This window comes from Engraulis encrasicolus, chromosome 14 (assembly GCF_034702125.1).
Source record: "Engraulis encrasicolus isolate BLACKSEA-1 chromosome 14, IST_EnEncr_1.0, whole genome shotgun sequence".
Taxonomy (NCBI): domain Eukaryota; kingdom Metazoa; phylum Chordata; class Actinopteri; order Clupeiformes; family Engraulidae; genus Engraulis; species Engraulis encrasicolus.
Window position 1 is genome coordinate 9,987,221 of NC_085870.1, and position 23,788 is coordinate 10,011,008.

Here is a 23,788-nt window from a genome sequence, read left to right on the forward strand (position 1 = left end):
GATGGCATAATATGAGTACAGTATCTGCATATTCAGATTGCATAATAGTCCAATCAATTGAACGTTTGACATGGGAGAAATTGCATGAGTGATCATTCCAAGTTTTTTTTGTAATCCCTATATCTAAATGACATATTAAACATCAACCGATTTATATTTAGTGGAACATGCTTTTTTTTCAAGGTCAAAATGTGAGATTTTCATTCCAAGTTGTTTGTAATCCCTATATCTAAATGACATATTAAACATCAACCGATTTATATTTAGTGGAACATGCTTTTTTTCAAGGTCAAAATGTGAGATTTTCCAAAGCTATGAATGTCCCACCTGGCTGAGGCCATTAGCAGGACAAAGGCGTATCTGACAGCAAGAGTATAAGTAGCCTATGCGCCAGCTCAGTTTTGAAGGTTTATTCACGTCATACAACGTTATTTCAACCCAACAGGCTCTTCATCAGGCATGTGATTGTGAATAGGAGATGTCATTTCAAATAGTCTTTGTTCCGTTGAGCACAGGCCAGGTGGATAGGATGCGTCAACCCCCAGAGAGACAGACTCCACCCTTTAGTCATAGGTAAGACATGGACCCAAAACACAGCCCACATATAACTTATCTATTAAGATCAAAGGGTGTATCCATTTTTCAACATGTACATATGATTTTTTAAATATTTTCAAAATATTTTCTATATGCTGACACCCAGATAACCACATCCCAAAACAAATAGAAACAAATTGAAAAGCAAACCAAAAACTTCATCCTAAGGAATAGAAAAAAATGAATAAACAAAAAAATAGTACAGTTAGAGTCAATAATCATATCAAATAACACATGGATCTTAACCAATTTCCGTATAAAATAAGAATAAGTAAATGCATGGTTAGTAATTCTGGATTTATTTCCCCCCATGGCCTAAATGAGGAATTTGATATAAAACCTTTCTTATGACTTAGGCTATTATTCTTATTTCAGAAATACAGAAATTGCAAGCGTTTTTTTTTAGCTAGATTGACAGGCCTATAGGCCTAATATGAGCGATCTGATCGTCTTTGGATGTTTTTTGTGTGTAAAGGTGTACATCATGTGACTGACAAGTTGACAAGGTGCCAGAGGAATACATTCAAAACCAAGAGCGATTGTATTGAATGTCATGAGGATTATGATAAAGATGGAAAATAAAACATTTCCGTTGTAGCCTATAGGATGGTGTGCTTTTAAATCAATTATTTACGCCTATTACTTATAGGCTATTAATAGACAGAGCAAAAATAAAAATAGAAATCCCCTCTTCAAGACCTCCCTGAACAAAATCATGTCTGAGTTAGGCAGGGGCGCCGCCAGAAATGTTGGGCCCAATAAGAGATTCCAATTTTGGGCCCCCTTCAACGAGCCTGTCAATGCTGTCAGTGCTTGGGCCCTTCGAATCTGTAACACGCCCCCTTGCGGCACCCATGGAGTTAGGGCTATTTGTATATATGAAGAGTTCAGATGCAAAACCCCCTAACTCCATTTCTGAAGACCTGAACTTCTATATTTTTAGGGAACCCCGTTGTTGGTTTAGTTTACATTCATGTACTTGATAATACATATAAATAGTTATATTACATAAATAAAATAAAAAAATATGCAATTTCGATAGCTTTGTATTAAATAAAAATGAATTAAGATTATTTTCTGAAAAGGCACTTAGGGGGTTTTGCATCTGAACTCTTCTTATCATCTCTCTATATCCTGTTGATTGCAGGGCAGAGTGAGGCCCTCTGCTGTCCTTTCCTCCACCCAGAGTGGCAGCCTTGATCTCACGTGTCAGAGGGACAGGGCACGGCACGGCACGGCACGGCACGGCACGGCACTGCGTGGCAGATGCATGGCAGCCTGCCCAGGTTAGCCTATATGGCGGAGCAGGTGCTAGAGCCAAGCTAACAATCCAGCTTACTGCCCCCATGTCAACTGCCAAGCCAAAAGAAGCCTATCTATGCCTGGCTAATAGACCTACTGTAGCCTACTACAATTAGCTTGTGTGGGGTTCGGTTTTCATTTAAATCATGTTTCACTCATCATTTTTGATTGAGGAGTAGGCCTATATAGTATGGCTCCATTTTACATAGCACTTTGAAATGAACTGTTATATATTGTGTACAAAATAGCTATAAGCTGTCCAATTAAATAGTCATTGTGCTACTATAGGTCAAAAGCAATAGAGATGTAAGCCCGATGCAATCTCACTGCAGTTCCACAGTGTTTTCTGGCTGATCTGAAATTGTGAGGAGAAAAATATACACACATACTGACTGAACTAATGCCATATTAAATTCATATTGCTATTATTATAAGGCAATCACTCAGTCATAATTTCACCACCAATTTCACAGAACATCACTGTCCACAGAGTAACCATGGAAACTGAAAAATAACCGGAGCGTGTGCAAAAAATCCAGGGGGTGTGGCCATACCCTCATCTGGGTCTGAAATCAAACAATGGCAGGAAGCAAATGGCCTCCTTCACTGCCCCAAAGACACACACGCACGCACGCACGCACACGCGTACATGCACGCACACACACAGGCACGCACCCCATCTCCCCACCCCCACCCAACCACACACCCACACACACACACACACACACTCACAGAGGGGGGAGGGGGGTAGAAGAGAGGGAGAAAGAGAGAAAGAGAACAAAGCAAAGAGCACGTGGGCACACACATCCACATCCTTACAGACAAATACAGACAGACATGGACATAACAATGGTCGACCACATGGAGACATAGGCTACCACATGGTAAATTGCACCCAAATGTATGATGTGGAAAATGAATGGGAAAATATTAAATATTGTACATTTATTATGATTAGGCTTTCTCACTATACATGTATGTTTGCTATTTGGTGTATTTATAATATTTTGTAATAAAGAAAAATAGGCCTTTAGAAATTATTTGGGAATGAAACATTCATTATTTTTTCTCAGCAGCAGTAGATGGAAATTGATGCACCACCCTGCCTAATGAACCTGCTGTAACAAAGACAAAACAAAGGAATGATGAGGAAAGCCCATGTGCTTGAGGAGGAAGAGGGGTCCATCATGTAAAAAAAAAAAAAAAAGGCTACACACATAGGAACATGCAGCCACCGCATGCAGCCCTCAACATAGGACGCACTTTGTGGTCTCCTGGTGACGTCAGTAAGGTGAGGAAGGATAACATTGATGATGATGGTGAGCGATGAGTGACTCCTCTCCATCTGTCAGTGCTCGGAGAGACGTCCCGAGAATCTACATGCAAAACTGATCCCATCGCAATCGAGACGACCGACGGCGCAGAATCCCATCAAGGGTTCTTTCCCAGAGGTAAATTCTAATAATATTCCTTTGTTTGTAGTGACCCAGTCATTCCCATCGTGGCAGGCTCTTGTATTGACAAAGAACCAGGTAACCGTTAGCGTGACAGGCTAGCACATGTTTTTTTCTCTTTCCAGCCCGTTACTGGGTGTTTTTAAAATGTCTGCATTATATACAAAACGTGCATTAAACAGAAACCAAAGGAATCAGACATTTATAGAAGCAGTTAAATGGCTGAATGTTTTAATTAGTCCATCATCATCCTCGATAGGCTCGCACAGCGAGAGGTTGCTATGGGCGCGAGACCTGTTGCTATGGGTGGTTTTGCAAAGAAAGCTGTGGCTTTTACGGGTGTATGAGGCTGGTACTTTCTTGAGTCACGAATGGTTGTTTTTCATAAACGCTATGATAATAATGTGAGCTTGGTTTATGCTATGTGACCAGACGAGGTCATTCTGTGCAGGTGTGTGTGTCACAGTGTGTGGTGTACGTTTTGGCAAAGCCGCGAATTGTTGTTGTACAACATTGGCATGCATGCAAGTGAATGTTTTGGTCAGCTTCTGAGGCGAATATAATCTAGTCTCTTCTTATCAAGTGGCGTGGCTTTTAAATAACAGAACATCTCAGAACAATGTGTGAGTTGGACTGTATGTTTGTTTTGGATACATGGTATCTTACGAGACAGGTGCCTGCTAAGCGCTGCGTTGTTATTGTTGATATTTAGTCACTGCTGGACACGTCCCACCCCCTGAATGGCTGGAAAAATATTCGAGCTGTCTTCATGAATAGGCCCATGTAACCGTAGCCGAAAGTTTCCAGGTCTAGTCTTGTAAAGGGGGATGGAATTAATGCTGCTTGTGGGTGAGTGACCATGATCAGTGACCAGTTTGGTGAGGAAATATGCTTCCAGCTATTAGCTCATTACTTCCTGAAGTCTGAAGTGGTGGTTTACTGAGGACAGCAGACTCAAAACAATGACAGATTCCTGCTGTAAAACCACCAGGCAGCTCTCTACTGAATAGCCATAATTCATTCAAATCCACCTGTTTGAATCGGTTTCAGCATAGTGGAACATTCCCCTGAATCATTCTTCCTCCTTTCTGAAGTTATGCCAAGGCAGTGTTGCATGCTTGAAAATGACTGGAGGAAATGGGACCTATAGACTAATTTGTTACTTTCGTCTCGCCTGCAAGCAAGCACAGAAGTAAGACAATAAAACACATATTATTGTTCAGTGGTGCACTTTGCAATACCAAATAACAATATCTGTTCATCCCATCTGTTCATTTTCTGTGTCAGTGTAGCAAAGAGTATTGACAGTTGAAGCAGATGTTTTAAAGGTGCACTGTGTAATATGTTTTGATGTTTCTTCCCAGAATTCATGCTGCCCATTCATTAATGTTTCCTTTTTCATTATCACTTGCCACCACCATCAAATTCTGTATGCATTATGACTGGGAAAATTGAACTTTTCATACGTGAAATGGAGGATCTTCTCCATGGTCCGCCATTTGGAATTCAGAAATAGCCATTTTAGCCGCAAAACTTACTGTGGTCATACTGGTAAATATTAGTTTATTACTTAGTAAATATTCATAGAATGGCAATTTGGCAATAGGCAACACAGTTTCAATGAGCAGCATAGTTGCAATACCCCGGCCACAATCTAACACAGTGCACCTGTAACGAGTAGGCTGTAAGCTAACTGTATTTGAGTTAAAGTCTTTTGCTGGTATATTGTACGTAAGGACATTCAAACCTGAGTGACGAGTGACGACACAACCCCTGTTACAGTGACTAAGCCACTGTTTGTTAATCAAAATGACAGTTAACAAGTTGCAATGTGTCAGTGATGAATACCCTCAATGTCATAGTAATTTTGTAACATTGTAGTAAAACTTTTCCTGTGTACAGCAAAGCATTCTATTGGCAGCATGTGTACAGTAGCCCCGGCCTTGGATGGTAGCCTAGCAGGGAGGCCATTTCCCAGTGGGACGACAGTCCTTGCAGGTCGATGCTCTTGTTTTGTGTTTTTTTGTTTTTTTTTGTTTTACAGTTTCTTTCTTACCGACTGGCACACAAATTAGAGAGGGGTACTCAAATGATCCCCTGAATTTTTTTGTGTCCCTATCCATTCTTGCATAGACTACTAAGGCTCTGCTACTGCTATGTAAACAGTAAACAGTGGGCCTAGCTAGGTAGTGTTGACGCTAGTGAGGGGTGCATGTCAGGACATTGTCAAAACAGCTGTACAGTAAGCAGAGCCAGTAAGCGACAGTAGGCACCTTTAATCCATTGTAGCCCAGATGGCCAGTTGTAGTAGGTGGATTGAGATTACCCAATATGTTGGGGCGGCCGGGCCTCCATTTGGCCCTCACAATACTATGAGAAGACCACAGCAGCAGGTGTTTACAGTGCTGTAAGTGCCTGGGCAACGTACAGTAGGGTGTGGGTGGTTGTGTGTTTGTCCACTAGAGATACTGAAAGTGTGGGAGAGGCCAGGAGGCCGCTAGCCAGACACACACCTATCGCCTCCGACTTCTTACCACGCCACGCATTGCCTGATGACCTGGGAGAAAGTCTGTGGGGGAAAACTGGGCTTAAGACAGTGGTTTTTGTTCTTAGACAGTGTCAGAAAAAAAATCTCATTATTGTGGCAGATCCATTTCTAACTGTATCATTTGATTACCCCTTTGATTATCCATCTATCCATTTGATTAATCCACCTGTGACATATTTTCTTGGATTATTGTTGTATTTAGCTGTTGGTGTTATGAGCACCAATGAAGTTATCACAGGGACAAGCCCCCTGCAGCAATGTTGTTTAATCAGTTCAATTGATGTGCATCTGTTTTAATTCACAATTAAAAGTCACACAGTATCAACACTAGTACACACACAGTATTCCACTTTAGCATTGTACTGTATTAAGTTGGGTTTTTTGTCACATTGTCAACCTGTCTTTTTGTCCTAGAGGGGGGTGGAGGTGTTTTTGTAACTGTATCAGGCGCACTGTAACTTAAATGGCACAGAAAGATTTTCCGAAAGGACATTAAAATATTCTTTCTTTCTATCTATCTATCTATCTATCTATCTATCTATCTATCTATCTATCTATCTATCTATCTATCTATCTATCTATCTATCTATCTCTCTCTCTCTCTGTCTGTCTGTCTGTCTGTCTGTCTGTCTGTCTGTCTGTCTGTCTGTCTGTCTGTCTGTCTACTCTATCTATCTATCTATCTATCTATCTATCTATCTATCTATCTATCTATCTATCTATCTATCAGTAACAGACTGTGATGTCACTGCTTGATTGAAGCAGTATTTCGTAGTTTAACATTATTGACGCTTTCGTTTCGATGTAGAACTAGACCGTAAATAGAGTGACAATGTTATATATTGGAAACTAGACTGAATCTTGCAGTCGGGTATGAATCATATATTACATGTTACAGTTTTTCTCGATTGGTTTGGCTAATTTCTTGAAACCGAGATGACATTTCTATAAATGTTGGGTCATTTGGCTAAACATTCTTACACTTCTGCACAACAGTTCAGATAACTAGCAAAATGTCATATACCTCCCAAAACAGCTCATTCTTGCATCAGCACTAAACCTTCTCCCACATAAATAGTCAGTACCATAAAAATGGCATATATCCTTCTCAATTGGTTTGGCTCATTTGCATTCATTTAATCATTCTGTCAAAATAAACTGGATGGTTCAGCATAACGCCATGGATCCTCATCACTTGCTCATATCACTCCAAAAACAGTTTACCCGTGTGTCAAAACTAAATTCCTTCCACAGAATACCATTTGAAAAAATGGCAAGAAATTAGCCAACAGAGGAAACTGTAGTATACACGGTTGTAAAATTATTTTCCACAAACTAGTAAAGTTACAATACCATCTGGCCTGTTGAACACTGTCATGAATTTACTGTTTACAGTAAAGAAATTCTTAAAATATTATGTCCTTGACTGTTTTGACAATTGTGTAGACTACTTTGCATATGATGACTCACACAATGAAATCATGCTGACATGTTTTGGAGAGGGCAACCATTAGACTGAGAATTGTCTAATTCGTTTAGATAAGACAGGTCAATTTATTTGGAAAATGTGCTAAATGTATGCTCAATGTGTCAACTGTAGGGTGCTTGTATATAGCCATCTGCCGAGATGTACTAAACATTTGAGACATGTACAAAGCATTTGAAATTTGATGAAAGCAATGAAAAATGCCATTCTGTTGAGGGAAATTGTAAGTTGGTTTGGAGATTCGTCCGTGTTGTTTTGAGAATGTCATCTCAGTTTTGAGAAATTAGCCAAACCAATCGAGAAAAACTGTAATTGCCTACTGCTGTATCTCTTGTGTGAGTTACACAGTCAAGGTATCCAAGCTAATAGTTGGCCAGTGGCGTACTGTAGCAGCCATGATGCAAAGCAGCTGTGTTGATGAAAAGTGTCAGCGTGTGACGCAGGAGCCCAGGTCACTGCACGTCATGAGAGTAAAGACACTGCAGATGACTCCTCTGGTCTCTGTCAGTGTTACAACTGTGACTGAGGGCCAGAGGCCGATTTCAGAGGCATGGCACGTGCTCCTGGCCTTTCTCTATGCCCTTTTGTCCCCATTATATCTCTCCCTCTCCCTCTCTCTCTCTCTCTCTCTCTCTCTCTCTCTCTCTCAGTCTCTCTCCCTGCCCATCTCTATCTTCCCAGGTGCAATTTGGTCCCCACCCCCAGCCCCCACCCTCCTTGCTTCTTTACTCGTCCTTGTGTCACTCTATGCTCTGCATGCCAGCGCTGGCACAGGAAGCCTCGGGTGTCACGTTCCACACTTGTCTGAACTTCACCTTGCTTAAGGAGGATTGCACGGCACGGCAGCAGCCGCAGTGGTGGTGGCAGAGTTGGCCAAGGCCTATTGTCTGCCAACAGGCCTAAATGGCCTAAATGCAGAGAGATGGTGGGACTGACATGGTGGAAGCACCTCTAGCTCACCCCCCCCCCTTTCCCTCCCATCATCCTCTCCACATTAATCATCCACAGATCAAGCCAATCGGGTGACAGATGACCGATACGGCCCCAACGGCAGCCTGCCTGCCGGCCGGGCGGCCCTCTACTGAGCAGCAGAGAGTTTAATCTCCACTACTCACTCTGGCAATCTCCTTGAAATAATGAGCTCAGGTAGTGGACTAAACTGCGGCAGTGAGTGGATACAATAGCTGTTGCACGCAGATGTCCGACCGACGTGTAAGCTGTTGTGGCTGCCCGTCACGTGAGATAAATAAATAAACGCTTTAATCTGCCGTCATTACACTACAGCATGGAGGTGTGTGTCAGAACAGAAGAATGGCAAACTCGAGGTGATGGCTGAGGCAGCGTCCTCTGCAGGAGTACACAGTGAGATGTGTCATCTCCTGATGGCAGCATCAACATGAGAACAGGGAGATTGAGAGAGAGACGAGAGACGAGGAAGAAAGAGAGTGAGAGGCGGAGACGAGAGAGAACAAGAGAGGGGGCAAAATAGAGTGCGAGTGAGAGAATATTAGCGGGTGTTTGGTACGTGCATGCGTGCTTGACTTTGTGTGTGCCTGCCTGTGTGAGTGTGTGAGTTTGTGTGTGTGTGTGTGTGTGTGTGTGTGTGTGTGCGTGTGTGTGTGCACGCTAACGTGTGGTTGTGTGAGAGTGCTTTGTTTCAGCTGTACTCTTGTCTCTCACCACTCCTCCGCTATTGTGCTGTCATTTCAGCACTTGTCACATGGCCAGAGCTGTGTCTATGTAGCAGGCTTCGCTGCCAGACTGACCTTTCAGTTCATATCTTAGGCCAAGTGGTGTTTATGCCGCCTGACGGGTGGCATGGGAAGAGGGCAGGGAAAACCCTCTAGGGACAGCTTTGCTGAATCAGACGAAAGCTTTTGCTTCAATCACAAAGGCCACATAGAGCAGCAGTCTATCCTTTGTAGGAATCCGTTCCTAGGTCCAGACATTAGTAGTACACTTTCGATTTTGTTTTCTAACACAGTGCTGCGTCTACAGTGCAACATTGACCCTAGCACCTGAAGCTGCATGACGCATCATTCAGGCTCATGATTTGAGATTTTTTTTTTTACATTTTTGGCATTTCACAGTGAGCTTTAATGAACATGTTCTAATGCAAGATAAGGATCTTCGCTTTGAACCCCTTAGCGCAGCACTATGGCTCTCTGTAATATCATGGCAATGTTGTTATGACGTAGTTAAGCGTTTTCAGCAAGTGAATAGGGTCGCCGGCGACCCCTGCTGCAGTTAGAGGCTACGCACAATTTATTTTATGTTTTATGTGCCTCAGAGACATTAAGATATAGTGATATATAGGTTTTTATAGGCGGACAGTACCTATTCCCAAAAATAACTGACTCCACATAACTGACTTTTGTACATGTAAATAAATGTAGGTTTAATTGACGCTGCGGTGTGGTCTCCCATCTATGCTTCGGCTGCCTTGAGCCAAGCAGTCTTGGCATAAAGCATTTAGGAGGCATTTGTGCAGGTGTATCATAGGCATCAATGGCTTAAATCAGGGGTGTCAAACTCAAATTGACTGAGGGCCAAAATCAAAATCTGGAACGAAGTCGCGGGCCGAACTCAACAATTATTTATAAAAATGGATTCAAATTGTGCATTCATGCACTTCATACTCATAGTTAAATTACTCATACACTCTTTTCCATCATATTTGTCCGTTCAAATGTGTCTGCTCTGCACATCCTGTGATATAGCAAATTTCAGTTCAAGTTGTGTTACGCTGTACATTAATGTTGTATGTGGGCCAACTGTAATACACATTTGAAATGATCTCGCGGGCCGAATAAAATTGCTCCGCGGGCCAAATTTGGCCCCCGGGCCTGAGTTTGACATTCCTGGCTTAAATGATCAAAGTCAAGGCACATTTTAGCCTACAATGAGCAAAAAATGATCCCTCATGTCTTAGTTGATAAGATGGAGTCCAGGCGTACGATTGTTTATACAAAGTAAAAGTTTGTTTTTTTTCCGACAAAATGTCAGGGAAGTAAATGGACGGAAAACTACTTCCGTAGCTAGGGGCTGAGGGCAGGACTGAGGTGCTCTATCACACACAGGTGATGCAACTGGGGCTAAAAATAACATCAGTCATGGCCATAGGCCTAATGCTGGCCAATCAGGCATGGCCTAATGGCGATATTATTGTGAGCTTGTTCTGTCATGGGGTGGTCAGGTTATTATGTTGGAGAGTTTGGAGAAAATAACATCAGACCTAAAAATAACAGTCATGTATTAGTCATGACCCATAAGTAAACACCTGCAGACGTAGCCTAATGATGTTTTTGTGAGCTTGACTTGTCATGGGTTGGTCATAGGAGCGCGTGGAGGATTGCTAAGCTAGGTCTCTTGACATAAGACACTATGACCAAAATAATACCACCCAAGAATATATTACCATTTTTACCTTATATTAGCACTAATTTCCACTTACTAAAAGCAAAACTGAGCAAGTGTCAATGTATCAATATCATCGTCATAAAAAGAATTAAACTGCCAGTTATTCAAAATGGTGAAAAACTGAGTCTGAATCTCATTATCTGTGTTGCATAGGACGTCATCACACTCACAAGTTAAAGATATTAATAAGCAGCTCAACTTAAAGTCTCAAGGCGGGCTATTTGATGAACTTGCGTGCCTGGCTGGGGCCCACTAAATGTGAGTAAATAACAAGAAAGGTAACATTAGTTCAGCTTCTCCCAGGCTTTATGGTACAGTAGATGTAGGTGCTCCACTGCCTGCCTTCACGGCCATAGGGGCGAGCCACGAGTGGCACCTAAGCTGTGGCACATGACTGTTGTTGTTGGGTTTTTCCAAGAAAAAACGTCTCACACATCAGACGCATGCCCCCACTCCACACCGTGTCACAGTTCCCCTTATGAATGCCATGGCCTGTTTCCCCTTCTCTGACGTAGTACAAGAATAGCTTAATCTCTCAAGAAAAAAGAAAAAAAAAACGCTCAAGATCAGGGGGAAAAAAACACCCTTCCACCAACCTAGCTGGTTCCAAAGATGTATGGTATTGGATTTGAGGAAATCTCAAATCACAGGATTATAATGAAATGCCAAAAGGAATCATAGTCCAGCAATGCCTCCCCCCTCCCACGCATACCCAGGAACCTGGAGAGGCTGACTGGCCAATACTTCCCTATGTGAGCAGAGCCATTGAGACTACCCAAGGAGGAACTGGGAGTAGTTGTTTGTTGTTTGGCCCAAGGAGACAAGGGGGGGACTTCCCCTGTAACTTTCAGTGGCCTTTAGGCTCCTGGTCATATTCAATTCGCAAGGTTGCGAGAACACTTTTGGGGGCTTACAAAGCAATAGAACAATCACCAGGGGAAGCCGAGGTGAATTCCAGCCACCGAAACAGGGAATCAGTTGCATCCACTGGATCCGGTGTCCGTGATGTATTGCTGTGGAGCCGGCAGAAGTTGACAGTGCTACGGGCCTCTACGCATCAAAGAGCAGCAGAGAGGTCTGCACAGGAGCGAAGTGGAGCCCTTCTGAGTTGGGGGGATAGTGGCAGCAGGGGAATCTGGAAGCATTGTGTCGGAGGGGTTGACGGAGCAGCATTTCTTTTAGTCGAGGAGGGAAGCGTTGTGTCCAGGGAGAGCGAGCGGGGGGGTCGTAGGAACAGCAGCATTTTCCTTTTTTTACGGAGGAAGTGATGCGGGGCCCCGCCGCGTGCTGCCGCTACCCCCGTAGTACGCTTCCCCTCTTCCTCTAGCAGGATGCAACGCGGTGACGTGCCAACGACGAGACTGTCCTTGCTCCTAATGTGTTTACGCACTGACGAGATTACGGGGAAACAGCTTGCCGGGGGCAGGCAGCTGCTGTTTCCTGCCGCCACCATTCGCGGCAGCGGCAACCTGGGGGACGCCATGCCATGGGGGAGAAGCTGGCCCCGGGCCCGGCTCAGCTCCACGGTGACCGCCGCGGCCACCGCCACTGCCAAGGGACTGCCGAAGCCCAGGTAGGCTTAGGTGCCCCCACGCTGCCACGCTCACTCAGGGATGATCTGCAAAAGGCTTAGGAGGAGGGATCCCTGCGTTGCGCTCTGTCTGTCTGTCTGTCTGTGAGGTTGTCTGTCTATCTGTCTGATTGTTTGTCTGCCTGCCTGTCTGTCTGTCTGTGAGGCTGCCTGTCTGTATGTATGCCTTTCTGTCTGTTCTTGAGGTTGTCTGTCTGTTAGTCCGTCTCTCTGTCTGTCTGTGAGTTAGGCTGCCTGTCTGTCTCTTCATCTGTCTCTTCAACCTTATCAATAAGCCTGTCTTCCATTCAAGGGGCTTACTGTACTGGTTCATTTAGCAGGTCTTGCTCAGGTGAAATCTTTGTTAAATCTGTGACTGGCTTAACTAGTAGTAAACAATAGGCTAGTAACTGCAGAGCAAAACTTGGAAGTCCTCACTTGTCACTTCTGTCCGGGCAGGTCCATATGGCTCTTAAGGTTTCTTTAGGTCTCTGAGTTTGTGAATGCTCAGAGCCTGTGAATGCTCCACTTCTAAACTTTGCTGTAGTAGGTTAAGTTCCACAACTTCACTGCTGAACTCTTCAGAGCGTAAGAGGCTTTCTCTATTAGTGCTGTTTGGGATTTAGACCATTGGTTTGGGACGAGGGCACTGTCACTGGTCACCCAGCAGATAACACCTTTTGCCCCTTTGCCTGATCTGGTGGGCTACTACTCTTCGCAAGACCACCACTGTAACTTACTACAGTACTCAGACCTGTATTTAACTGACCCAGTTTGACCAGAATGCGAGTCGTTCTTCCAGGGATGTCTTTGCCTGTACGACCTGTTAAAATGCCTTTTCCTGCCTTTGTGGGAAAGAGGATGAGTGATAGTAAACACGCCGAGATCATTCAGATAAGAATTTGCGAAATGGTGAAATTGTTGTGCTAATGGGACTTCAATGGTCGGCTGTAGTGAAAGCAACTCTGTCTTTCACTGTGACTGTAGTGAGTTTGACTAGGAAGGTGTGTTGTTGCTGAACAGCCGGGTTAAAAATAAATGTTGTTTTTCCTGTGCAAAGACATTAGGAAACCCCAGATCCAGAGTGTCTTCATTCCTCCTTCAGCTCCGTTGGCTGAATTAAATAGCAATGAGTTTGCGTGTCACTCTCAGAATTAAGTAGGGGGAAAACAGAACAAACAGCCAGGCTTCTGTTTTTTGTGGTTGTTGTTGTTATTGTTTTATTTTGTTATGCTCTTAAACTGAAGTGAACCTCTGTAAGGAGAAACAACTAGCCCCTGAAAACCTTCACCAATGTCACATTTTTGGCGGTATTTAGATGGAACAATGAAAGTCCTGCCTGCGTCATCAGTTTTCCTGCCCGCGACAACACAGGAGTTTGTAAATGAAAGGTCAGCTCTCCCTGACCATGAAATGCACTAGACCTAGTGGACTGAAACTACTTACTACTGATGTAGTGGGCAGATTATGCTCAAGATGGGTTGGCGTGAAATACTCAGTGGCTTGGTTGACTTGTCAGGCAGACAGGACAGATCAGTGAATATCTTTTGTTTTGAAATGATTTCCCGTTATATCCTTAGCATTTTTTGAAAATTCAAGCAAGAAATGCATACCGGTCGGTTGCATCTGTCAGAATTCTGTGCAAGCGTGTGTGTGTGTGAGAGAGAGAGAGAGAGAGAGAGAGAGACAGAGAGAGAGAGAGAGAGAGAGAGAGACAGAGAGAGAGAGACAGAGAGAGAGAGAGAGAGAGAGAGAGAGAGAGAGAATGTGTGGGTGGCATTCCAGAAAAGCCTGTTCCCCTAGAGGAACCACCGCTGTGCTGGTTGTCAGTGGATGCCTATCGCCCCATTGGAGTTACTCAGAATACATGCGAGCCAACAGTATGTGACCCCAGGCGCGCTCAGGGAGAGAGAGTGGAAAAGAAATGTCGCTCATCACATCACTGCATTCCTGCGAACTGCATTCGTGAAGAGTGACATTGTTTTGCTCGTTTGTGGTTTGGTTGAGAGGCTCATTGGTTCTGAGGAAAAACACCATCTCTCACCAATAGATTTGTATGCTTTCAAATAAGCTGTTGTCATCAACCCCATTCTTTGTTTCTCACTTCCCGATGAATGAGAAAAAAGGTTGTGTTTTTTTTTTGTTTTTTTTTAGTGGGCCCTTATTTGATTAGGGAAGTAGATACGGTTGACATGCCTCTATCTCATCTGATGCATTTCCATGGCAGGCTACAGGGAAGTAAGATAGTGTGTGTGTATTCTCTATTAGAGGATATTCAGTTTCAGTTCAAGTAATTCATATTCACATAGCCAATTGTTTTGTGTGAGGGTGTGTGTGTGTGCGTGTATGCATTGGTATGTGCAGGTATAATGTGCAGTCAGGCATCCACACACGCACGCACATACACACACTTTCTCTCACACACACACACACACACACACATCACATCACACACACACACACACACACACACACACACACACACACATCACATCACACACACACACACACACACACACACACATACACACAGCCTTTTGTGAGTGACATCATTGCTGTAAGCCAAAAACTGAGGCGTGTCCAACAGCCACAGCACAGCACAGTACAGCACAGCACAGCCCCATCTGACAGGTGTGTGTGAGGGGTATGTGGTGCGTAGGCGTCGCCCGCCCCATACACCACCTCCCGCCTCCCAGTCAGCCGCCCCCCTTAACTCTCCAGTCGCTTTAGTTTAGCCCAACACCAGCGATTACAACATCAGGCTATACCAGTGTAAGCGGCAGACCAGAACCAGCCAGTCAACAGAGTGTTAAGTACTTAGTCGCTCTCCGCGGACGCCAGTTATTAGCAACATCAGGTGTATTGTACAGTAAAGGGCAAACCACAGCCATCTCTACAAAGCTGAGTTACATACTTAACGGACTAAAACAACAAAAACACGGTTGTCGGTGTTTGGGCGGCCGATGCCCCGGCGGAGCATGAGAGGAGGCAGCAGGGAGGGGAAGGAGGAGGCCGTGCGTCGGCAGACTCCCTCCAGGCTGCACGGCCACGGCCACGGCAAGGCCAGCCGTGCAGGAGGTGGAGGAGGAGGAGGTGGAGGAGGCCGGCCGGCACGCTCCAGCAACAACACCAGCCCACGCAGCCAGCGCAAGAGATCAGCGGCCGTCGCACACCCACAGAGCAGGTAGGCTAGACTTAACCACGGCAACGCCAGAGGGATGGAGAGGCAGAGAGACAATGAGGGAGAGAGCAAGGGAGGGAGGGAGAAAGACAGAGTGACGAGAGAGAGAGAGATAGAGAGAGAGAGAGAGAGAGAGAGAGAAACCCACACACATGGTGGACTAGATAGCTCACCACTGTCACGCAGAGCGATGGAGATAGTGAGAGAAGGAACAACATAAAAAAAGGAACCTACTACGCACACTGTGGCTTTGTACACTACACACATACTCTCAGCAAGGGTCACTGAAAGTGCGATCGGACATATTGCGGTCTGTGGTGACTTGAAGCAGTGGACAGTGTATACGTATGTTACTGTGTGTTTGTGACCTGGATGGACCCTGGGGGAGCACTTAGGAGCCGGCGTTGTGTGTATTGACCTTCATAACTGTGCTGTACCTGGCGAGTGACGGTAAGCTTGGCCTGTTTTTATACTCCCAGCTGACTGGATTGGAGTGTGGGGTAAATGGACTGTGTGGAGTGGGCAGATGTTGTATGATGGGGGGTTGCCAGTGCCGGAGTGCTGGAATGGAGGGTGCTCTGCTGTGTGTTGTGGATGTGGGATGTGTTTGGATGGATTGAGAGAATGGGTTGGATGGATGAACTGAAGAACGAGTGTAGTGGAAAGCGCGCACATCCAGCAAAAAAAGCATCCGCAGATGCCAAATAAAAAAAACTGTCACATGTAGGAGCGGGAAAGAATCTGCACACTGCTTGCAAGAGATTTAATTTATTTGGAGCAACGTTTCGATCATAGATCTTCTTCGGGCATCTTGGATGGATGAAGAGCCTGCCTGGCTGGCTTGGATGAGCATTTTCAGCTTAATGTGTGCGGCTGGATGGTAGCGAGAGTGGTGCGGGAAAATGCTTCTTGTGTCAAGCATGCTCTGTGTTGGTTTAACTTTCCATGTGAAAGTAGTTTGGACAGATCTGTGCAGTGGTGTTATCACGCAGATATGTGGGCTGTTTGAAATTGTGATTTGGTGCTTTTATTTGTAGCTGTATGTGTTTAATGATCTTCATGTTAATAGGATACTATTTGAATGTGTCTGTGTGTTTGTTTGAGTGAGAGAGAGAGAGAGCATTTGGGAAAGGGGGTGGGTGAGATTGTACACGTATGTTGCTTCCCTCTTGGTTCCTGTAGAAACTGGCACAGCCTGCTACAACCCTTCCCCCATCTCACCACCACCCCTACCCCCCCGCCCCCTCTTCCATCCACACCTCCTCGCCGTGACCCTGAAACTAGTTTTGCATGCGCGAGGCAAAGAGGGGCCTGTGTAATTCATGGACTTCCTCGTGCTTCATTCGAGATCTAGAGATAGGAACTCATCACACCACGGCCACTCAAAACGCTTCCTCTCGCCTCTCGCAGGTAAACAAAATATTCTGAATAGCCAGGATTGCTATTGAAGTATCCTAGTCTGTACCTCTGTGGTCAAATTAGTCGTTAATGATTACATGCTTTTAATTATTGGAAATTTTAATATACAATTACTTAGTCACTGTGGGTTTTATTTGCCACATAACTTCTTATGAATGCACTGGCTTGGATTCTAAATCATAGCAAGCTTAGAAGAAAAAACACACATTGGTCTTGACCTTGCCTGTGTGTGTGTGTGTGTGTGAGAAAGAGATAGAGAGAGAGAGAGAAAGAGAAAGAGAGAAAGAGAACAATGGAGAGAGAAAGAGAACAAGAGAGAGAGAAAATGAAGACACAGCAGTTCTTCTAGTCTGTGTGACCCAAGGCGCATACCAAAAGCACAGAGAGCAGTGGATTTCCTCCATTTCAGAGTGTGACAACAAACACACAACAGACCCCCGTGTTTCAGTGCTGCCTGTGCAGTAGTGATTCCCATCCAGGGGTACAGTGTACCAGAAGGGGTATGCTAACACTCTGCAGGGGGTATGGATCATAGTCACATTGGGATAGAGGAGGAGATAGTGAGGGGGTGCTTGTGATATGACAAAAAGGCGTAGGGGGTACGTACGCAAGACACTGTGGTAGAAGAGGACCATCCACTTAAGTGCCTCCACAGTACCTTGACCTACAGTATTTGGTGATGGCTGACACTTTTATCCGAAGCGAAATACAGTTATTTTAAGTAGGGTATACAACGCTGGGAAACATGTGAAGGGTTTTGTGGCTTGACTGGAAATAAAAATCCTCCTTCACCTCGGCACGATACGTCTACATGGTGCGGTATGCAATAAGCAGATTTAAACACATACAATGGGGCAGACTGTTTGTGATTAATTCGGCAGTGAGCCAAAGGTAAAAGTGTGTTTTTCATTGAGGGGTTGGCTGGTGGTGCTTGCTGTAATCGAAACTTAGTGCAACAGAGACATCTAGTGGTTAAAAATGGAAATGCTTTATTTCCCCCCTTCTCCAAAGATCAATAGAGGACTCCAATTTCTTCCACATCCTTTGGCTGCCTCTACTCTGGTTAGCTTGGTATTGATTAGGCTCTGTGAACTCACCCTGCTACGTTTGACTTCCTGCCTTTGTTGTTTTCGTTTATTGCTCGTCTGCAACTTTATTTCCTATTCAACACATGGCGAGGTAATTATGTTGTTTTGGCTGTGTTTCCTCCGAGAAAATAGCACATTTGACCCAATGCTTGTTGGTGTTCAGTGATGTATTAAGGTGTAAATGTATTCAGGGTTTTTTTTTTGTTATTCTAATGTATGTGTTTTGCTTGGGTTCAAAACTGTACAGTGCTTCTCCTCTGCCTCCTTCTCTTTCGATCTCTCTCTCTCTCTCTCTCTCTCTCTCTCTCTCTCTCTCTCTCTCTCTCTCTCTCTCTCTCTTGTTTCCTCTTTCTGCCTGCGTTTTGTTTTCCCTCTCTTTTCTTTTCTATTCTTCTCTGGACCCATCTTCATCTGCACTCTCTCTGTGTATGACAGTCCTAACCAGTTGCTAAAAACACTGTGCCTTTCTGTGTGTTTTCCCCAACCTGAGGTCCCCAGCCTGTCCAAGGTCCATGCTCCTTCTTTATCTTTCTTTCTTGCTTTTCCTCTCTACTCCCATCTTCAGGTGTGCTTGTTTTTCTGCATGTGACAGTACACTCCAAACTAATCTAAAATAAAAATAAAACCCTTTTGTAATTGACTTGTGACTATCTCCAAAATGTGAAGGTCCAAAAAGAAGGTTCCTGTTGAAAGTGGTAAACTTAGTCAGAATGATCCGAGGCACACTGATCTTAGTGAAAAAAGTTAAAAATCCTTTATTTTAATGGATAACGCCTACGCGTTTCGACGTTCAGTTTGCCCTGATGAAGACTGATTGTAGTCGAAACGCGTAGGCGTTATCCATTAAAATAAAGGATTTTTAACTTTTTTCACTAAGATGAGTGTGCCTCGGATCATTCTGATTACCACTTTCACATTTTGGAGATAGTCACAAGCCAATTACTGAAGTTATCATGTCCTTTCTGAAGAGCACCTGATTCTTTTACAAACAATTGACCCAACGCAGCACTCTCCTTTTCCTCTTTTTTAAAACCATTTTGTGTTTTTATCCTGTAGGGACCCCAGCCTATCCGAGATGAGCGTGGAGCCCTGGGCTGACACTCAGGAGCAGGCCACCACCACCACCACCAGCGCATCAGCAGACCAGGGTCCCCAGCCCGAGCTGCCCGACAAGCTTTGCCTCGACTCCTTCTGGAGCGAGGTGGAGACCATCCGCAGCAGCAGCGGCTTCAGCGAGCCCAACCCTTACGCCGACAGACGAGACTCTAGGCAGTCTGAAGGTGAGAGGAGGAGTGGGGTGGGGTGGGTTGGGGGAGGGGGGGAGGAGAGAAGGAGGATAGTGGAGGGAGACTTAGGGAGATGTGAGAGTTATTGGATTATGTCTTTGTGTATGTGTATGTGTGAGTGTGTGTGTGGGATGGGGTGGATTGGGTGCGTGTGTAGGCGTGTGGGGGTTGTTACATGTGTTTGTGTACATTTGGGTGTGCAGTGCATGTACAGCATTTACATAATGCCTATACTGTGTGTGTCATATGGTTATGTCGATGTGTAATGTTTATGTCAACGTTTGTGTGACGTGTACTCTGCGCGCGACGGGTCTCTTTGTGTATGCCGCATACGTATGTGGGACATGTTCTCCACACTCTCAGAAGGTGAGCAGGAGGAAGTTGGGAGGACATTAAGGTGTGCATTAACTACGGTACTTAAAGCACACACTTAAATCCTGTGTGTATGTGTAGTCCACCCATTCAGAAGGTGAACAGAAGGAGTTTGTGAGGACATTTAGACGTGCATGAACTATTTAGGTGTGCATAACAGTACTTACATCCTTGTGTGTATGTGATGTTGGCTATGATTATGTCCTCTTTTAAAAGTCGCTTTGGTTATAAAGCGTCTGCCAAGTGTAATATAATGTAATCAATGTAATGTGTTGCCCACCCATTCAGAAGGTGAACAGAAGGAGTTTGTGAGTTAGGTGTGCATAACAGTACTTACATCCTTGTGTGTATGTGTTCTCGACCTATTCAGAAGGTGAGCAGAAGGAGTTTGTGAAGACATTTACTGTAGGTGTGCATAACAGTATTTAAATCCTGTGTGTAGTATGTGATGTTGGCTATGATTATGTCCTCTTTTAAAAGTCGCTTTGGTTATAAAGCGTCTGCCAAATGCAATATAATGTAATGTAATGTGTTGCCCACCCCTTCAGAAGGTGAGCAGGAGGAGTTTGTGAGTTAGGTGTGCATTGACTACAGCAGTGTTTCTCGACAGGGGTGCCAGGGCACCCTGGGGTGCCACGGGCCACCCTCAGGGGAGCCGCGGAAGCATAGCTGATGAATAAATTATGTAATATAATACATATTTGTCTAAATTGATAACGTAATGCTAGTCAGTGGAATCTTTCATCTGCCATTTACGCACAATAAAATAAATATAGGTCGCCCCAGTCAGCTGCAACTTCGAACGTCTGAAAATGTGTTACCTTTCTAAGCTTTTGTGGTATCGGATGCAATGCCATGTTACGGCTTGTTGGTTTGGGGTGCTTGACATTTTTCATGAATTGAAAGGGTGCCTCGCCTAAAAAAAGGTTGAGAAACACTGGACTACAGTACTTAAATCCTGTGTGTATGTGCTCTCCACCCATTCAGAAGGTGAACAGAAGGAGTTTGTGAAGACACTTAGGCGTGCATGAACTATTGAGGTGTGCATAATAGGGATGTTAACTGGTAACCGGTTAACCGATAGTCGACCAGATCAACTTTAACCGGTTAAAATTTTCTGCCACCGGTTAACAGGTTGTAATAATAATAATAATTATAATAATAATTTCCTCCCAAAAAGCCCCAAAAAACAACAATTTTCCATCTGGCAACAGTGGCTAGACATGGCAGATCCTGTCTGCGCAGCAAAAAAAAAGGCTTATGTGAAAAATAAAATTTTAAAAAATCGGTGCTGTGCATATCAGGCACGCGAACGTTGTATGATTTAAGATTACCGGTTAACCGGTTGACCACCGGTTAATGAGTCTCAGTAGCCGGTTAAGAGTTTTTTCAATTTTCACCATCCCTAGTGCATAACAGTATTTACATCCTGTGTGTATGTGTTGCCCACCCCTTCAGAAGGAGAGCAGGAGGAGCAGTGGCTGCAGGATGCGGGTCTGGCCCCTCTGATCCAGGAGGACAGCGAGGACGTGGACAAGGTGGTGCTGCTGTCCACTCTGACCCGCACGCAGGCCGCCGCCGTCCAGAAGCGCCTGGACTCCTACAGCTGCTCGCTACGCAAGAAGAACAAGCCCCCGCCCCGGGACGTCCGGGACATCTTCACGCCACCGCCACCTCAGGTAATGATAAGAGAAGAGTAAAGTAGCGTAGAATAGAGGAGAGAAGAGTATAATATAATATAATATAATGTCATGTAATGTAATGTAATGTAATATAATAGAGTAGATTAATACAGGGACATCGGCGACATCTTCACGCCACCGCCACCTCAGGTAATGATATAGCAGAGGAATAGAGAAGAGGAGAGTAGAAGAATAGAAAGAATACTGTAGAATATAATTGAATAGAGAAGAGAAAAGTAGATTAAGATACTGTATCGATCCTGAAGAACAAACCTCTCCTTTATTCCTCCTCCACCTCAGGTACAGCTAATAGAGGAGAAGTAGAGTAGAGTAGTGGAGTAGAGTAGAGCAGGGCAGAGTAGAGTCAGGTGCAATAGAGTGGAATAGTCAAGAAGAGTAGAGTAAAGATAATGCATTGATCCTAAAGGTTATTAAGGTGTCTTCTCGCCTGCTCCACCTACAGGAGTAAGGTTTTTTTTTCAGATTGGATGTTTTCTTCTCAGACGTGGGTGGAAGTTGATGACATGGCATTATTTCCCTATAGATTCTTTAAAAAAAAAAGAAAAAACACTTGTGTGTGTGTGTGTGTGTGTGGGTGTTTTTTATATTAAAAACCATCCAAAGCTACAGAGGGGCTGTTCAGATCGGATAATTTTTTTGTTGTCGGATGCAGGTGGATGTTTTCTGATAATAGAAACCATTCAGTGTTAAAGGACTTAACAGAGTAGAATAAAGATACTGTTTTGATCCTGAGGGACATCAAGGTATCCAGCAGTAAACATAGTTGCACTAATCCACATACTGCAGCAAAAGCATTGAGCAGTCATGATAGAGGAGAGAAAATGGAAGCAAATAGAAGCAGCATTATGTTTAATATTACTGTGATTGGTCTTCTGTTGTTTGAAAAAAACATTGTAAAGTTATACAAACAAACCAGCAGTAGCTGTAGTTCATTTGATTAATGTTAATTAGCGTAGTTAAGGATCAGCCATAGTAGACGTCTTGCTGGGATGCTGAAAAAAAACATCTTGAACATCGAAAAATTGTAGCCTACACTGTGATGGCTGGTTCTTAAAGGTCCCCCTTCTCACACAGTAAAAGCAGCGCTTGCTATTCTTGTCCCTGAGGCTATGCTCTGGAACAATGGCGTCTGACCTATTCCCACAAAAAGACGTATCCTCTGCAAAAGGTCAGCCTTTGTTATGATTGTCCAAGCAGCGCAAATGGGGGACAGCCGCAACTCTGTTGCCTTTATCGTGGTTGTATCAGCAAATCTGGACCCCCACGGTGTGGATCTTATCAGATGTAGGAGGAGAAAAAAAATGCTGTCCCTCTTCTGGGACTGAGCACTTGCCCTGTTTGTCCCAGCGGTGATGTTCACATCTGGCCTTGTTTCAGTCTCTCTCTTTTTTTCCGCCTCCCTTACAGACGGCGCTGACGGACCGGCGTGACTCGGACCACGAGTCCAGAAGGAGCATGGAGGCTCTCAGCAAAGCTCCTCTCTCAGGTATGCTGCCCTACAATCTTAGAACGCAGTAACTCTGAAAACGGCAAACTGAGAAAAAAGGCTTCAAAGTTTTCCATATGGCGCGACAACTGTGTTGTCGGTAAATTGGTGGTGACACTTCCTGGTAATGCTTGTTTAGGATAGAAATTTAATGCACACAAAAACCCCCCCAAAAAAACAACATTTATGTGTCTTTTTGCCACAAAAAACAGAGTTACTGCGTTCTTGGCTGGTATTACTGCCACAAAATGGAGTTACTGCAGGAGTTACTGCGTTCTTAGCTTGTATTACTGTCTACTCCCACACTAGTCCCATTGGAACGTGCAGCAGTGACTCGCCGATTTACTGCGTTTTTGCTTGACCTTTTTTGGGTCATTTTTGCACTTTCAAAATGAGTTTTCTCCAAAACGGGACGGTGTTGGACCACCATTTTTGGACACAAGACAAATGAGGTAGTTTAGAACCGATTTCCGATATAAAAAAAAATTCGACCATTTTGAGTTACTGCGTTCTAGTATTGCACGGCAGTATGGGTCACTCAGTCAGGGTCTCTCTGTTCATGTCCTTCTTAGAATTCATTTATAACCTGGCCTTGCCATTCATATACTACAATAATGAATACATTTTCCTCTGTCAAACATCTGGGCTGGGCTTTCTTTGTTATTATTATTATTATTATTAAGAGACAGCAAGGAGAAGACAGTGAGAGAGTTTGACAGGAAATGAGTGGTAGAGAGAGGGGAAAGGACCTTGGGCTGGAATAGAAACCGGGTCGCCGTGGCCTGGGTTTTCTGGGAGGATATTACTGTTATTGCCAGAGAATGTCCAATCAGTGTACAGAGGAGGAGGGGCGGAGGGTGGGCACACATTTCAAAC

The 23,788-nt window shown here is 44.3% G+C and overlaps 1 protein-coding gene across 4 annotated transcripts in view; it reads left to right on the forward strand.

The window, feature by feature from the left end:
- Window positions 1-3,204: 3,204 nt before the first annotated feature.
- LOC134462056 (rho GTPase-activating protein 40) overlaps window positions 3,205-23,788 on the forward strand; it is a 44,403-nt gene continuing 23,819 nt past the window's right edge. The window contains exons 1-4 of one of the 4 annotated variants that reach the window (XM_063214906.1): window positions 3,205-3,350; window positions 19,122-19,345; window positions 21,182-21,402; window positions 22,834-22,912. In XM_063214906.1, coding sequence (XP_063070976.1) covers window positions 19,141-19,345; window positions 21,182-21,402; window positions 22,834-22,912 — 505 coding nt within the window. In that variant the 5' untranslated portion in view covers window positions 3,205-3,350; window positions 19,122-19,140. Of the gene's footprint in view, window positions 3,351-11,687; window positions 12,381-14,953; window positions 15,562-15,693; window positions 16,009-19,121; window positions 19,346-21,181; window positions 21,403-22,833; window positions 22,913-23,788 lie in introns of those variants that run through there. The other 3 variants (XM_063214904.1, XM_063214905.1, XM_063214907.1) reach the window with 3 other exon arrangements.